The sequence below is a fragment of the Acipenser ruthenus genome, chromosome 35, assembly GCF_902713425.1.
Source record: "Acipenser ruthenus chromosome 35, fAciRut3.2 maternal haplotype, whole genome shotgun sequence".
NCBI lineage: Eukaryota > Metazoa > Chordata > Actinopteri > Acipenseriformes > Acipenseridae > Acipenser > Acipenser ruthenus.
This window is the reverse complement of record NC_081223.1, coordinates 1330001-1346997: the sequence shown is the minus strand read 5'-3', so window position 1 is coordinate 1346997 and position 16997 is coordinate 1330001. Positions and strand designations below refer to the sequence as shown.

Below are 16997 nucleotides of genomic sequence, written 5' to 3'. Positions count from 1 at the left end.
GGTAATACTGACAATCCTTTATCAAGTTCACTGTACCTGTGTATTTGCATGGTCCAGTATAAGAAGGTACAATTTTTCTGGAGTTCTTGGTCGCTCAGTTCAGCACCAGTCATCAGAGCTGAAAAACAACAGCAATAGGTACCTGGTATGGTAACTGGACCACATATCATTTATATCAACTGACTGTTTTCCTCCAAATATAATAATGCCAGTATTTGATATGTTTATACTAAAACATTCATTATATAGCACCCAAGTTCAAATCACACCATCAGTTATAAAAATGCATTGTAATAGATAATGAAATTAGCACTGAAAGGGAGACCTATAAAGTAGTTATAATGTGAAGATCATTATTTTTATAAGCATTGATTCAAATTCGAACTTACATGGTTGAACCTTCTGGGGCGATACCAGCTTATGGATCACTTTGTATCAGTCAGGTTGAGCTGCCATCAGCCTTTCTTCTAAACAAGGGTTCCATCTGAACCTGAAAAAAGAGCATTTGTGACAGAATAGCAAGGTTGCAGTTAAACAAAAGACTTCAATTAAACAAATAGCCTAAACACAAAATAGTCACAATGGCCAAATAAAAGGTTTCTACACAAAACAACAAGAAATCAAAAAGGGTTTCACTGGGTGAAAACAAATAAACACTACTATACAATGACAAAAGGGACTTACTGTTGAAAAAGAGAGATTATTTTAAAAAAAAAAAGCATGGAGTATCCATGTTCACATTTTTTAAGTATTGCTTTCAAAACAAGATCATTTTTCAATGAAACTAAATTAGACTTAAAAACCTGAAGTTAAATACAGTACTATAACGTTCATGGATACATAATTAAAAACAAATGATAGAAAAACACAATGTATCCTATACTATCAATGTACAATGCACTATTCTGGTACTATAATGCAGTACCACCATGATAATACGATTGTACTTTTTATTTCTAAGAAGTATCCTGGTATCTACAGTATAATGCAACACTACACCACGGTACTATATGGTACTATTTATTTTACCATGGTACGATTTCTGTTGTCCCGGATACAAGTATTACAGTACCATTATAACGGACAAATATATTAAATATAATTGCGCTTTGGATAAAACAGTCCCTCAAACAAGTTTCTAGCTGTCGTAAATATTACATTTTTTAACACTCAGAACTGACACCTATTGTAAAAATGTCAATCGTGTATTTTTATTGATAATATTACAAAACATAGAGTTTACTATCCGCGCATTTCTATAGCTGACATTTGTAATACGAACATATATTATTATTGGCATTTTTTATTTTTTTTACTTACTATACGTACAGTACTAGTGACAATTAAAATAATAGTGTAATAAAATTCTTCCCTTCAGATGATTGTATTTCGAAATAAACCAAAAGTCTTCACGATTCAATAATCTCCCGCCGTTGAGAACGCGCAGGATTCGAGGGAGTTCTACGAGATCTGATTGGCTCGCTCCTGGTCAATTCTTGGTAGCGACACGGGCTATGATTGGTCAAAGCTACCAAGATCTTCCCAAGATTGCAGATCGGGTGGGAGGGAGAGCTGGCCGGGCTGGGGGGCGCACAGAAATGCACAGCTGAACAGAACACCCCCCCTCAGACATGTGCTGTCTATTCACGGGAACACACCACTGAACCAGTTAGTTCAGATGAGCGCTGGATACACAAGAAACAATCTGACAATTTCACAAATAAACCCGTTTGTGTTCAAACCTATGAGAGGTGGAATGTAACAAAAATGTGAACTGCAAAAGCCGGAGCGTCAAACATCAACGACAAAGTTCAACATTTGAATTGAAATAACAGCTGTCAAATAGACAAAGCACAACACTCGAAGATAATATGCCAAATTGAAAATGCTCAACACACTAATTGAATTAATTATACATAAAATAATGAATGTAATTAAGCTCAAAAATTGAAATGGGAACTTGAAATCTTAAATAAATTGATTACAATTCAAATTAACAGCACGCCATCCGATTTGTGTTTAGTCTGTTCTAAATCAATACTGCGCGTTGTATTTCAGGTTAAGCGCTGTGCTTTCCATTTGCCACTTGGTCATTCTATTCCCCGGGACTGCCCCTGTCATGGCAAATCTGACATGCTAAAGAGATGCTTTGCACTGTTTCTTAAATCGAGTGGCCTCAAATAAATTCTCTACATTAATGTCTGCTTAGCCTACCTATCAGTCTGGTGAAATTGTAGAAATGTGTAATTGACTTGTGGATGTTCACATCAGAACTCGAGCTGTCATTCTCGTCCCCTCAAACTGGCGCAGGCAACACATCTGCCTGGATTCCTGCATGATATAAATGTGTTTCTTCATTTGCGCGGCCTGCTTTTTATTATTCATTGGGGTTTGTTTACTACATGCCTCCATAGCTGAGCCTTTAATCAGACAGTCCTTGTAGGTGACAGTGCAGTTTGATCCGCACGTACTTCTGTACATCAAAGTACAATCTTCTAAATGGGTTGTAATATAATTTCAAAAGTATTATTTATTTATTTATTTATTTATTTATTTATTTATTTATTTATTTATTTTAATTAACGTACTGACTGAAAATTAGAGGACTAATATGAAAGAGGTGCGTGCATCAATTGCAGCTAATTAGCTCCCATTAGCACCTGAACCTCTTTATAACCCCATTGCGCACTAAGGAACACCAAACTCAGCTACTGACGGTTTTGTTTTTATTATTGTTTCTTTATAACGGTGAAAGAAGTTCACGGTCGGGCTGCCTTGGATTTAATGATGCCGTGTTGTCTTAGATTTGGGTAATTGTTGATCTTTTCTCTACTTTAGAAACGTTCATTTTATTGTGTGTTTCTCACTTGCGTGTTTTTTTTTTCAATGCAGAATAACATTGCTGTTGGCAGTGTTAGTCACTGAAGTTTGGACGCAGAACCCCCCTCTAGGTACGATAACGGTAGCTTCAGCAGAGCTGTCCTTTTAGCTTCCTGTTTATTTGCCGGTTGTGTGTTTTCAAGTATCGTTGTCTTCTGCAGGCTCGGTGAGGACAGAATGTCAAGGGAGTGTTATGATGATGATGTTGGATAAGTCGTTTGTTGGAAAGTATTTTCGCATCAATGTGATTGGTGAGTGTTCTTTTTTTCTTGAATGGAAAGCTTTTGATGTGCAAAGCCTGTTGACTCGTAATGTAATAATTTTAATTAAGTACAGAGCACTCCTGCGCTGTATGGTAGCAACCAGGCTTTGTTTTTTTTTTTTTCAAATGCAGGATGTGAAACTCTTGCGTTAGCTTCAAAAGCATGTTGCTGATCACACTAAATAATAGACATGTGCTGCTACAACCTTCCTCAGATTTGTTGACTGCAAGTGCGCAGAAATAGACATCATTTACTCTAAACCTACTGTTCTGAACGAGCGTATAATTCTACTAATATAGTTTTAAAAATGTCAATAAGTAGATGGGACGGGGTGGTGGGGGTGTTCACTTTGTTAAATCTCTACCTTTCTTGATCACGTGTACAGTTTCTTTGAAAGGCTGACTGAATTTCTTTCCATAGACAATAAGGGGGTGCTTGTGTCCCTCTCTCCAAGACTGGCCGCACAGTGTGGATATAGCTTAACTGTTGACTTCTTGGGAAATGCCAAGTTCCTTGCTTCTGTGCTGAGTTGCTTTGCTCAGAACACAGTGAGTCCTCATTTTATTTCTTGTAAGCTTGTTTCTAATGGTGACATGCTGGGACTAACTTTAGCCTTTGTTTCCAGAATGATGAGACCTACAAGCTGACAGTACAAATCAGTGTCTTCTCAAACAGTGCTATGACTTCAGCTTCCTCCTATGTTCAGAGCATGACATACCGCTATTCTCCATGGGCAGAGAGGGAGATTCTGTGTGAAAGAAACTACATGGAGGTAAGGGCTGTCAGGATGTGATAATGCTGTTCAGTATAACTTGTTGGGTTGTGTGGGTATTTTATTGTCACTGCAGAAGTGCTTCACTCATGACTAATGTGAATTCTCTTTAGGTTTCTGTGAGAAGAGGTGTGCCACTTATTGAGCCCAACTTTGTTCAAGATGATCCTGATTGGTCCCTTGCATACCCTGAGGTAGAATCATGTGACTTTGCATTTGCTTTATTCACGTCCCCTTGGTCTTGCCTATTGAGGTCTACTCTACTGTCTCGTCTAGAGGAAGCAAAATCTAACAGCCCCCTTAACTTTAACCTGTCTCCCAATTGGGTGGCCATATACGAATTGTGACATTTAAGGCATTGTCTTTGCATACATGTATTCTGTGATTGCTTTGATAGAAATTGATTGTGGAGAAGTTAACCCTTTATTGTTGGTGTAAGCCTTGTATTTCAACCACTGAGGTAGTGGCTTCATATGTGCAGGGCTATAAATCCTTTATGATAAATGTGTCCTGATTTACCTTTTTTGAGGACTGCTGCATAGGAGCAATTTAGGTATCCTAAAGTTTGGTACACTGATGTATTAAGGTCCAGTACAAATGAATGGCTGTAAACTCTGCCTGTATCGGATCCAGACAACATGCTTTCACATAAGCTTTCGTACAAAGTTGTATTGGAGGATTTTCTCTGTTCCCTTAGATGCCTGCTGAACCTAGAACGGTTTCAGTGATGTGTCATTAAACGCTCAACTTTCAGTTTTAGTTCCTGTTTATTAAACATGACATCTGTTATGACAAATCCTTTAGACTGGGGATGCTTTGTGTTCAAACTCCCTATTCTAATGAGATTTTTTTTTTCTGCTAGGCAACTGCTGCTGACAACAGCATCTGGAAAATTGTGTTCCACCTCCCAGCAAATAGAAAGACCACTATGACTGTTGCTCAGGCCATGACAAATGGTTATGGAATAAACACTACACCAACTCGAATTCTGGTTAGAGCTGCATACAACTCCACAGAAAGCCAGCCTCGGGTGGTAAGAAGTCTAGGCTTCATTATCTAGTAGAGTATATCCAGACTATGAAGGTAGACTACAGTCTTGCTTTTGTTTTAGTAAAAGTTCCCCCTCCTCTCCAACAGATCCAAACTGTACCAATGGCTGTGCTAAGATCAACCACCTTTTATAAGCAAAGATGGATGGTCATGATGGTGGACACTGCAGTTACATGTCCTACTGGTGAGTAAGCTTATGGAGGGCAACGGTGCTCAAGAACTGTTCTAGGTTTAAGTGAATTTTCTGTAACAAGTCTATGGTGTTCCTTTCTGTCAGATGGAACAGCCTTCACAGAACAGATGATTACATGGAATGTTCCCCGTGTTCTACCTCCTCTTGTTCCGACACCACAAATTACTACCCTTGATGTTCAAATGGGAGTTGATGGCCGCAAGCTTGACCCTGCAACGATTCATAATAGAGATTATAAACTGGATGTCGGTCCCCAGCTAATCACTGTAAAAATTCCTGTGGGAGCTGATGGTGGATATTACAAGGTATGTAGAAGTTCAACATCTTCTAAATCCTTCTCATTTTAAAGCTTTCCTCCTAAGATGCTTCTGTGCTTTCAGAGCCATGTATTGGACAACACCTATGTGATCTCTTACTCTATTGAACCAATGCTGGAGCATACCTGGCAAGATGGGCCTGAGAAGACCAAGTACACAGTACTTCATCCAATAACCACTCCTTTCATGCCTCGGCCACCAGTTGTCACAAGCAGTATGTAGAACTTGTCCACATGCAGTAAATCAAAGGGATTTGTTGCAGTGCTCCACTTCATATCCATCATTTTAACTGCATGCTATAAATTCAGACACTGTTCCTAAAGCCAGAGTGTTCAATGTGACCCTGGGGACATTCCTGCCTGATGTGGAGCTGGTCAAAATTATAGTTGGTCCAGAGACATTAACTGTGCCAGAAGCCAACCTAAAAGGTTATAATGTCCAGGAGCATGTCTTTCCCAATGGATCCAAGACCTACACTCTCCAGGTGCCATTTGAGGACCCCAATGTGAAGCAAAAGGTAACATCCCACCTGTTCAACCATCCAATTGCCCTTTGAAAACACTTGCTTCCTGTGGACGTGTTGCTTGCTGTCTGACTTTGGGTTTAATCCTACAAACCCTTGCTCTTTCAGGTAACTCCTCCAGACACCAGAACCTACATTCTGCCCCTGACCTACTTGCTGAATATAGTGCCAGAGAATACACCCTTTACTCATCCTGCTGTAGTCGAAGCCATTCTCAAAGACATCAGTAAGTGCCTGACTATTTGGTCTACAACTACCTTTTTCTAACCAATCCAATCCATTGCCCTGACAACTGCTCTTCCTCTTGCAGTTCCACCTACAGTAACTGGCTACTGTGATGGTGCTGCATTCTATACCATGGTAACATATGGCAACATGGGTCGCAACTGGATTCCTTTTGTGGGCTCAAGAGAGCTTGGTGGAAGTCTGCTTGCCCTGTACAAGTATAATGCCAACTCTACCAATTTCTGGATGACTGTGCCATACAATTCAGTTGATGCCACATACGAAGTAAGTGATGGAACTTTAAAATGTGTTTAGCTGTTTTGGGTTCAACACATTACTGACCTGATGTATTGTCTCCTGTAGGTGATCAGTTCTTCAGGCATCAGAAGCAGACTTGACTTGACCTTGAAGGATATTGGGACCATGGTTGTGGTGGCTGACTTCTCCCTGTCCTGCAGTTTCCCTACAAAGATGATTGGTAACTCTCCTGCGAACAAAGCATTCTTTAGAATAGCTGCTTTTGAGATTGGCCAAAGGTTGCATGAAGTGGTATTGAAGCTATAATCTGTTTCCTTAACCTGGATCCAAATGCTGTGTTTCAGATTGCTTCACCAATGGAACTATGGCAGCTCTTGCTGTGAAAGTGGAATCTGTCCCCAGCTTGTCTCCAAGTCAACTAACTCTAAGGGATCCAAGTTGCCGGCCTCTTCAGTCTGATGCTATCAATGCGGTTTTCTACTTCAATGTCAACTCCTGTGGCACAACTAGAAGGGTTAGTATTGACCACATTTAAAACCATATTTTGAGGAGGTTTAACATCTTGACAAGGTGGCCCCAACACTCCTGGATCAGTCTGGGGAGCCATGGTGACCGGTGTTTCTATCCGCTGAATTACTTGCATGAATTGTGGACATCTGAAGGATGCCACCTTTGTATTGAACTGCTTGTCCAGTTGACAAAGGTGTTGTGACACATGACTATTGGTTATGGCATTGCATGTGCTGCTTAGAGACCTTTTGGGTCAATGGCAGTGAACTGGAAGGAGCGTACTAACTGGGGATGATCCCCGTGGTGAGGCCGGGACTAAACTAATACATGAGTTAATACCAATTGCAGCTCAAGAGTCACCAGCTGTGTGTTTGCAACAAATCCAAAATAACTGCTGTTGCCCTCCTAGAGGTTAATAAAACAATACCATATTAGTCTAGCAGTTTCTGTAGACGGACTTGTGGTATCATACTAACTGTAACAATCATGAGGTCCCAAAAAAGTGTTCAATTATGAAATTGCAATATTCATTACCAATGATTTTTTAAATTGTGAAATTGGTACTATGTTAGTACACAGCTGGGGATGATCCAGAGTACCATATTAGCTAGTCTGCAACTTGGTATGCAGCTCCATACTAAATCTACAAGTTCATTGCAACCTGGGTCTTTGATTTCTCTTCCAGTTTGACAACAACCTCCTGACTTATGAGAATGAAGTGCTGTTCACATCTTACCGGTAACGATTGCAATCAAATTGAGTATCCTTGTGGTTGAGGCTGAAACTCTCCTAACCCCATCTCCTCTTTCCAGGTTGAGAGTTGCCTGTCACTATCTGGTCAATGACACCAAGGTAGTACAGTTCTTGTACCAGAATAATCCTGCACCTGTAGTCCAGCCTGGCTTGGGGGACCTTGCAGTCATCATGCGGCTTGCATTGGGTAGGACTTGGCAATTGAAATAATATAGATGCTCTAGTATCGTGTTTCCACCTATAAAATTCTCCCTTGCATCTCTGCAGATTCAACCTACAACGACTTCTATGGAGCTCAGGATTACCCTGTTGTGAAGTACTTGCGAAGACCCTTGTATTTTGAGGTAGAACTCCTGTACAGCAGGGATCCACAGGCTGAATTGTTTTTGGAGAACTGCTGGGCAACCTATTCTGCTGACAGGAATAGCTCTCCCAAGTGGGATGTTGTTGTGGACAGGTAAGATGCTGGAATATGATATTGCTGCTACAAAACCTAGGAATTGGAGTTGTGGCTGATGTGCTCCTGACCTACTTTCTCTTTCTAGCTGTGAGAACTCTGCAGATGAGTACTTGACCATCTTTCACCCAGTCTCCAGCAATGCAAGAGTGCTGTTCCCTTCCCATCTGAAGAGGTTTGAAGTGAAAATGTTTTCCTTCACAAGCGGCCGGGATGCACTGAAAGGACAGGTAAAGTGGAGTGTTGGGATGGGGATCTTGTACCACAATGCATGGTTTGGATTGCTTTGCAAGCAGCAAATGGTCACTGTGCTCAAATCTTTGAGTTGGAATGAAAACATATAACTGTACTTTTGCAAGAAACACTTACTATGATGCAATATATTTGTGTAAAGAGGTTTTTCAATTCAGTAATCCTCATTGGATGATGGTCCTGCCTGATTTATTGATGCTTGTTTTACTTGACAAGGTGTGCTGTCTTTCAGATCTTCTTCCACTGCAGTGTTGTGATATGTGATTCAAACCGGCCATCAGACAGCCTCTGTAGCAGACGGTGCATTCCAGGGAAACAGAGGCTTGGTAAGAGCTCTGTCTGTTGGGGGGAGGGGGGGACATTTTGCATGCATTTTTGTCCCTTTGTTTTGATGGACTCCTCCTAATTCCTCCTGTAGGTCGCAGTGCTGGAGGGATGGATGGTGGTGCAGTAAAGGCATTTGTGTCTTCTGGCCCAATTGAGCTGAAGAGAGATGGATACCTTCACTTTATGCCTAGAAGCGGTAATATGCATAATGTGAACACAATTGCAGTTCAAGTAAAAATTAACTGTCTTTTTATTCCACTTAACTATTCTTTCTTCTCTTGCAGGCCAAGTCAATGTGTGGTCCCTTCTGGGAGCTGCAATGGGTGTGTGTTCAGTGGTTGTCTTTGTAGCTGGAGTTGTATCTTTCTGGAAACTGCCAAAAAGTGTGTATTGATAAATAAAAATCTTACTTGTAAAAGCTTATTTTTTGTGCTTGACTAATTCTACACTTGGTGTGTGTCAGAATGGGATTCTCTCCTCCTTGCTGCATTTAATGTTTTCCTTTGGCCTAATCAGACCATTCTCAATATGGTGTGTTATTCAAGGACCCTTCACTGATTCACTGTGTGAACCTGGGGGCAAAGACTTTCCTCCTCCATTGAGCTGTAACCCTATTTTTATATTGAACAGTAACAGGGCAATTACTATACCTTCAGTTATTTAGCATGAAGATAAAATTTAAGGAAGACAACACCCCCCTCATTTGTCCCTTTTTATTAATTATGTATTAGGTAGCAATTTTCATATATAAATTCTATTTCAGTATACAATTAGGTATTGTCATGAACCAGGCTTCAACAAGAAATAAACTAGAGCCCTGCTTCAGTCATTTATGAATATATGGTTAACTGTTCATTATTTTGAAGCCTCGTGTGTAGAAATAGTAATGCATGAGGGGGGTGTCAGTTTAAAACATTTCAACATAACTTCATTTGAAGACAAAAGCTGGTGCAAAATTAACCACCAAAGCCAGTCCTCTCCACTTTCCCTTATGTTGGGCTCTTCTCCCTGCCAGATTCTCTTGTCTCTTTAAATTTACATTGTGGTGGCTCCATAAATGATTTTCCCACTTGTTAGGTATCCTCTACATTACGACTCATCTAGTCACTGTGCTTCACATCACTTCCAGCTCTTAACTTCTAGAATAATTCCTGGTGTGTAAACTTCCCAATCTTCAGAATACGATAAGCTTTTATTAACTTACATCCAATAATAAAACAAGTGGAAAATCCTTCCAATACAGCAATATGTTCCATACCAGGAACTCCATTCAAAAGCAGAAACTAATTGTCTTCAGTTGAACTGTATTTGCTGCTCCTCCTCCTCACTGTGTCATCTGTGTTCTTTATTTTTATTGTTTACTTTCCACACTGAATTCTATAATTCATTAACTATAAAGAAAACTACCACTTGAGGGTGCAGTGCATAGAAAAGGAGCACATACCAATCCATAAACCCTAATAATTACACATACCTAAATAAACTAAAATAAAAATACATTCCTTTTTTTAATAATCAAAATTCCAGTTCGGCTCCTAAATAATTGCTTTTGAAAAAAAACTTCTTTGCTAACATTTCAGGTTCTAAAATCACAATTTCCAGCAGTGCAGTTCCTTCCTGTCTGTATTGGTCATACTTTAGGGCCTATGGGAAGCCTGTGGCAGGCATGCATTCTGGTTACCATGTGACTCCTTGTTCATTGGGACAATTCAGGCTTTTCCAATTGCAATGCATTCTGGTACATTCTACACCTCTTGGGCACTGTTCACAGCAGGACTACACTTCCCACAATGTATTGGGGTGTGAGTTGAAGAGCCTAAACTATCCCAGTGTGTTCTAGTGTGCATGAAGTCATATGGTAACTCTGCCTGTGAAGGCCTGTTTCAGAGTACTGCCCCATGCAGTCTCCCTTATTTTGAAAGCTCAGTGCTGACAGGTATGCATATTATAAAACACACACATGCAAAGAACAGAATTCTAGAAACAAACTTTATTATACAGTTCTGTGGGTGATTGTGTTCACAAAAACTAAGAATATTAAGTATTAATCCAAACACATGCAAAAAATAAATAAAACATTAATATATCTTACATTTTTGCTTAGTTTAGTTTGTATTACACCCGTTAGATGATGTAAAACTAAAAAAATTGAATACAGTGGCTAATGCAGCCTCCAGTGTTCAGTCGCAAAACGGTAATACTGCAAACAAACTACAATTCCCAGAATCCCTTGCCAGTTTCTGTAGTCCCATGTGTGATGTCATAGGTCTGCCTGCCTCTGAGTTGTGATCACACAGGCATAATCTACTTATTAGATTCCTTCTTGCTTTGACATGCTACTTTCAGTATGCAAGTTTAGGGTGAAATTATCAACATTCCTTATATATATACCTTGTTCTAGCATCACAAAAAGTGTGTAGATTTATATGGGTCGAATATGTTTGTTTTTTGTAGTCATTAGGTTTATATGTCACATTCCTTTGTTGTCACTGTATTGATTTAGATATTCGGGTTGGATCCTCGGAAGCCAGCGGAACTCCAGCGTTTCTCCGACAACCACTGATAACCCCTCCCGTGATGATCGGCGCTGCCATGACAACCCATGACATCACCCGCACAAGTTACAACACGGCGAGTCATTTTTTGTAGCGCAGTATTAACGTGTTATTGTTTTCACAAAATAACATCAATAAGATTATCAGATCACCTGCTAGTGTGTACTAAACAAAACCTCAAATATCAGTGAATTGATACAGAGACAAGCCGTGGCACCAGCAAGGGGTTCAAATGAAATTAATAAATAAATTACGGCATGAAAGAAAAATACATGTGGGTGTATTTTAATCAAAAATCCATGCATCCATAATTCTGATTATAATCTCACAGCTAATTCTTTACAAATGATCAATTTCTATATTTCTCGGAGTGCTAATGTGGTGTTATAGTTTAACATATTAAAGTATTTTAGAAATCATCTATGCTAGTCTGCCCCTCAAACAGTTTTAAATATAATTTAGATTTAAATGGCAGGTAGTATATAAATCAATTTCTAAAACAGGTCGCATTTTGTAATTTAAATAGGCCTACGTATGAGCTACCAAAACGTATTTTTGTTTCATGTCGTTATTAATGTATTTACTTATTTATTTGGTTAAACTGTAATCCAGCCTTACATATTAACTTCTTGAAGTTACCACAGCGTGTCTATGTATGAATTACTGACGAGTAATATTTGTGATTTGATTACTCTAGCAGATGAACTGATAATGTATGGATGTTATTTTGTGAAAACAATACAATATTTATTAAAAAAAGAAATACTACAACATTTAATAAATAAATAAATTATACATCAAACTGAAGCACATTTGTTTAGTCTTAATATCACAACAAATATACTTATTATAAATACGCACTTCCTTTTATTTGTTGGAAAATGGTCTGGAACTGAAGTAAAGTTTTTTGTTTTTTTTTAAAAAAGTTCTATCTGAGTATTTAAAATATATTTTTCTTCAAAATTAAAATGCCAGCAACGGTGTCTTAATTTAACGAAGCGCCTAACGCCGCTCGGAACGTTCGCATTTTTAAATCCTAACGGTCTCTGATCAGCTGAGTGGAATGTTCACGAGCCGGTTGCCTAGCAGCGTCTCCCCCTCCTTCTCTGCCCCGCCCTCTCGCCCTCTCTCGTTGCTCCAGCTAGGAGTTCAAATTTAGCTTCGTTATATTAGCGCAACTCTTTACTAACTTTTACAAATTAGCTTATTAGGGGCTTCGTGTTTTAAGATGGTTCAGGTGCAGTCCGGACAGACTGACTGGAGCATCATTACAGTATACCGCACTGCGCTCAGCTTTGTGTGGCGGCTGATACACAAAATAATAAACGACTGTTAAATAAATCACATGTATTGCTTTTAATGTTAAATATGTATCTGGTATTCTAAGTATTATCTACAATTAATAATTCAGCTCTATTCATATTCAGAATGTAATACAGTATTAAGACAGTGTCCAGTATTAGAAATAAATAAACACGCTTTAAGAGAAACAGCAGTGATGTTTATTATCCCATACATTCTCTATATGTTTCTACATTGTGGTTGCACAGGGACAAGGGACTCAGTGGTGTTAAAAAAAAGAAAATAGAGCCCACAATTAACAAATATAGAAAGGAAGGGGGGAGAAATTTATTGCCTGCGTGCAGTACCTTACACTTTTGTAACACAATGTCATTTGCCATGTGTCTGCCCAGTTCTGAATGCTGTCTAGAACCTAGGGCCTAAAACAATCAAATTAGCGTTTTTTGTTTTTTTTGTCTTTTTGGAGGAGGGAGGAGCAACGAGGGGATCTTGAGAGAGTTAACCCTTTGTGGAGCGGATAAAATGACTTGACAAAAGACGTTTCAGATTTATCAAAATTATTGGTAGTGACAATTCAACGGTCCCTTGACATTGATAGGTACAATGTCCCCAGCTAAATCTACTCTAAATCTACGCCGGTGCTTTTGCAACAGTTGGTATGTACGTAACCCAATCAGGCCTTGATACGATAGACAACCCTAGTCTGTGCTGAAATAAATAATGAGGTTTTCTGCTGTAATAAATGCAACTTGTCAGGATGGTCGAGTGTTCTAAGGCACCAGAGTCAAGGACTCTGTCTTTCCAAATAATTGTGTGTTCTGGTCTCCAAATGGAGGCGTGGGTTCAAATCCCACTCTGACAGTTTGATTTTACTTATTTCTAAAATGTGTTAATTTTACTATAAAAGATTGTTTCAATGAAATCAACTGCTGATACCAAACTCTTGTCAGCACTCAATACCAATTTAATTTCCATTTTAAATCCGACTAAAATAGTGTTCCTAACACAGATTGCATTTTTGTTGTAAACAGACTACTTGTTAACCTCACTGAAAATATTTTGTGGCCAAACATGTTATTTAACTTGATTGTTTTAATATTCCAAATAACATATTACTTGAAAAACATCGTCTACCACTGGATCGTGGTCTCAGGCTGGGATGCGAACCATTGAGAACAGTATAAATGATCTATTACTAGCCGTAGCTTACAGGAGAAATGCCCTCGTTTAACATGCTAGGATGATCGACTTCGGCATTCTCCAACTGCTGTTTACATTTTCTAACACGTTATGAGGACGAATACAAAGTTTGACACTTTCCTTGTAAGTGGAGGTAAGCACAAGTTATTTTCAGATGTAATGTCTTTATTTAAGCTCAATCTAGTCCTGCGTATTGCAAATCACATTACTATATTTTTATATTAGCCAAGGCCTATTTAAAGTGATCTTAAAGATTGGAGTGTCATCACTAGCAGCGAGCAGGTGCCCGAAAACAACACTCATTGTCAGCTCGGTGCTGAGAAGAAAACACTCCCACTCCTCCTGGTGGATACCGAGACCAATCCCTTCAAAACATGTTTCACTCTAGAAATGATCCTTGCAAATATAGTCTTAACTTTTCTTGGCAGACCGTCACCCCCGACTGGCAAGCTCTACTTCATATGATACAATGACTGGGCAACAACGAGGTGTTCCATTAACAATACAAACTAACTTGAGACAGCCAAGCCGTTAAAGCAGACCTTAAGTGTGTCATGTGATACAAAAGCAAGTTTTGGCATTTTTGCATTGCCTGCCTCGTCAAACAAGCTCGAGCCACAGCACACAGCGCTGCTGCATCGGGACAGAGAGGTGGATTTTAAAGCGACTGAATCAACGAGCTGAGACTTCTTTTTGAAGAAATTGAAAACATACCTGTAGTCGAAATATTTGCTATTTAGTTAATTTATTTTTTGAATTTGCAAATGGCAGACATTGCCAATAAAAAATCTATAGGACAATCTGAATTGCCTATGAGTATTATGAGCATAGTTCACTGGGAATTAGCTCAAATGGTAGAGTGCTCGCTTAGCATGCGAGAAGTAGCGGGATCGATGCCCGCATTCTCCAAATAGTTTTAATGTATCTGCGTATTTAGTCCCAACGCATTATGGAGATACATACAAAGTGTGACAATTCTTTGTAACAGAGACGCCCGCCCTACATGTGTATTTTAAAGCACAGTCTGCTAATTTGTAATATTCCCCAGGCTGAAAAACTGCAGTGCGCCCTCCATCGTATGCCTTCCGAGAAGCACAAAGGGAGATTTAATTTTATATGTATATATATATTTTTTTTTTAGCAATTGAAGAGTTTGTGTTAATTGAGAATAAATATAAATGGTTTGAAGTTTGCTTTCATTTGTAACGTGTTTGTAATGAAATTGGTTTTTTACCAATCATTGCACTGTATACTAGCTACTGTTGCATGTCCATGATTTTGCTCCTCAGCTTCCCATATGGTCTAGCGGTTAGGATTCCTGGTTTTCACCCAGGCGGCCCGGGTTCGACTCCCGGTATGGGAACAGATTTGTTGTTGTCATTTTGTTACAGAACTGTGGTCCTGTGTAATGTGTTTTCATTATGATAATAAAGCTACAGTTACTTGATATATATATATATATATATATATATATACATACAGAATGATGCAAATGTATTTGACTCTATTCACATCCCCTCACATTTAAAATCCTGCACAGGTTGGGTGCCTCTCAACTCAGATTAAGGTTGATACTGTATAAATGCAGAACCAATCGTTCCAGATGGATGAGACCATTCATTTTTAAATACATGTAATTCGATTTTTGTATTGGTATTATTTGTACGGAGGCAGGGAGGATGCAGTTGTTTCTAAGCGAGAATGAATCTGGTATAAAATTTCCTCCAGTCAGCCCAGCTAGCTCAGTTGGTAGAGTATGAGACTCTTAATCTCAGGGTCGTGGGATACTGGTCACTGTCATGTAACAATTCCTATTGTAAAATGCGTGCATCGTTTATAGCTATAACGATATTGAAATAAATAATCTTACTTTTTTGGGTTGTCTTCAATCCGTTTCTTTTTTACACTTGTCATTACATCTTTCATGGAGCATCAGTTGGTATGTGCGTAATAAACACAATCGGTCCTTGATACAATAAACCCTAGTCTGTGATGAAATAAATAACACGGTTTTCTGCTGTAATAAACGCAGCTTGTCAGGATGGCCGAGTGGTCTAAGGCACCAGACTCCAGGACTCTGTCTTTCCAAAGAATTGTGTGTTCTGGTCTCTGAATGCAGGCGTGGGTTCAAATCCCACGCCTCCATTCCTTACTTATTTTTAAAAGGAATAAATGTGTTCATTTTACATTGGTGTCAGTGTGTCTGTGTGAGCATGTGAGTGTGTGTTTGTGTGCGTATGGTGTCTGTGTGTGTGTTTGTCTGTCTGTCTGTCTGTCTGTGTGTGTGTGTGTGTGCATGTGTGTGTGTTTGCATGCGCATGTATGTGTGTGCGTGTGTGTGTGTCAGTGCGTGCATGCGTGTGTGTGTGTGTGCATGAGTGTCTGTCTGTGTGTGTCTGTCTGCCTGTGTGTGTGTGTCTGTGTGTGTGTGTGTGTCTGCCTGTGTGTGCATATGTGTGTGTGCGTATGTGTGGTGTGGTGTGTGTGTGTGTCAGTGTGTGCACGTGTGTGTGTGTGTTTGTGTGTGTGTGAGTGTCAGTCCTTGCGTGTGCGTGCGTGCGTGTGTGTGTCTGTCTGTGTGTATGAGTGTATGTGTGTGTGTGTGTGCGCGTGCTTATGGTATCAGTGTGTGTGTGTGTGTGTGTGTGTCTGTGTGAGTCTGTCTGTCTGTCTGTGTGTGTGCGTGTGTTTGCGTCCGTGCGTGTGTGTGTGTGTGTGTGTCAGTGTGTGTGTGTCAGTGTGTGTGTGTGATTGTGTGTGTCTGTCTATATGTGTGTGTGTCCGTCTGTGTGTGTTTGTGTTTGTCTGTTTGTGTGTGTGTGTGTGCGTGTGTGTCTGTCTGTGTGTCTGTGTCTGTGTGCGTGCGTGCATGTGTGTGAGTTTGCGTGTGTGTGTGCGCGTGCGTATGGTGTGTGTGTGGGTGTGTGTGTGTCAGTCCTTGCGTGTGCATGTGATTGTGTGTGTCTGTCTGTGTGTGTGTGCGTGTGAGTGTGTGTGTCTGTCTATATGTGTATGTCTGTGTGAGTCTTTGTCTGTGTGTGTGTGAGCTTGAGTGCATGTGTGTGCGTGTGTGTCTGTCTGTGTGTGTGTGTGTGTGTCCGTCTGTGTGTGTTTGTGTCTGTGTGTGTCTCTCTGTCTGTGTGTGAGTGCGTATGTGTGT

The 16997-nt window shown here is 39.7% G+C and overlaps 1 protein-coding gene and 1 non-coding gene across 2 annotated transcripts; both read left to right on the top strand.

Moving 5' to 3' along the window:
• The first annotated feature begins 2735 nt into the window (after positions 1 to 2735).
• Positions 2736 to 13046, top strand: LOC117965243 (uncharacterized). Its single transcript, XM_059007380.1, has 18 exons — positions 2736 to 2810; positions 2893 to 2951; positions 3042 to 3131; positions 3564 to 3691; positions 3769 to 3915; positions 4029 to 4109; positions 4778 to 4948; positions 5053 to 5149; positions 5243 to 5463; positions 5539 to 5689; positions 5784 to 5992; positions 6107 to 6224; positions 6309 to 6508; positions 6587 to 6701; positions 6826 to 6995; positions 7677 to 7729; positions 7804 to 7925; positions 13030 to 13046. Exons 1-18 carry the CDS (start codon positions 2785 to 2787, stop codon positions 13044 to 13046), a joined length of 2175 nt encoding a protein of 724 aa, XP_058863363.1. The 5' UTR covers positions 2736 to 2784.
• A 2082-nt stretch (positions 13047 to 15128) lies between these two features.
• Positions 15129 to 15200, top strand: trnae-uuc (transfer RNA glutamic acid (anticodon UUC)). Its single transcript has one exon. It is a non-coding gene; the product is annotated as a tRNA-Glu (tRNA).
• The last annotated feature ends 1797 nt before the right edge of the window (positions 15201 to 16997 follow it).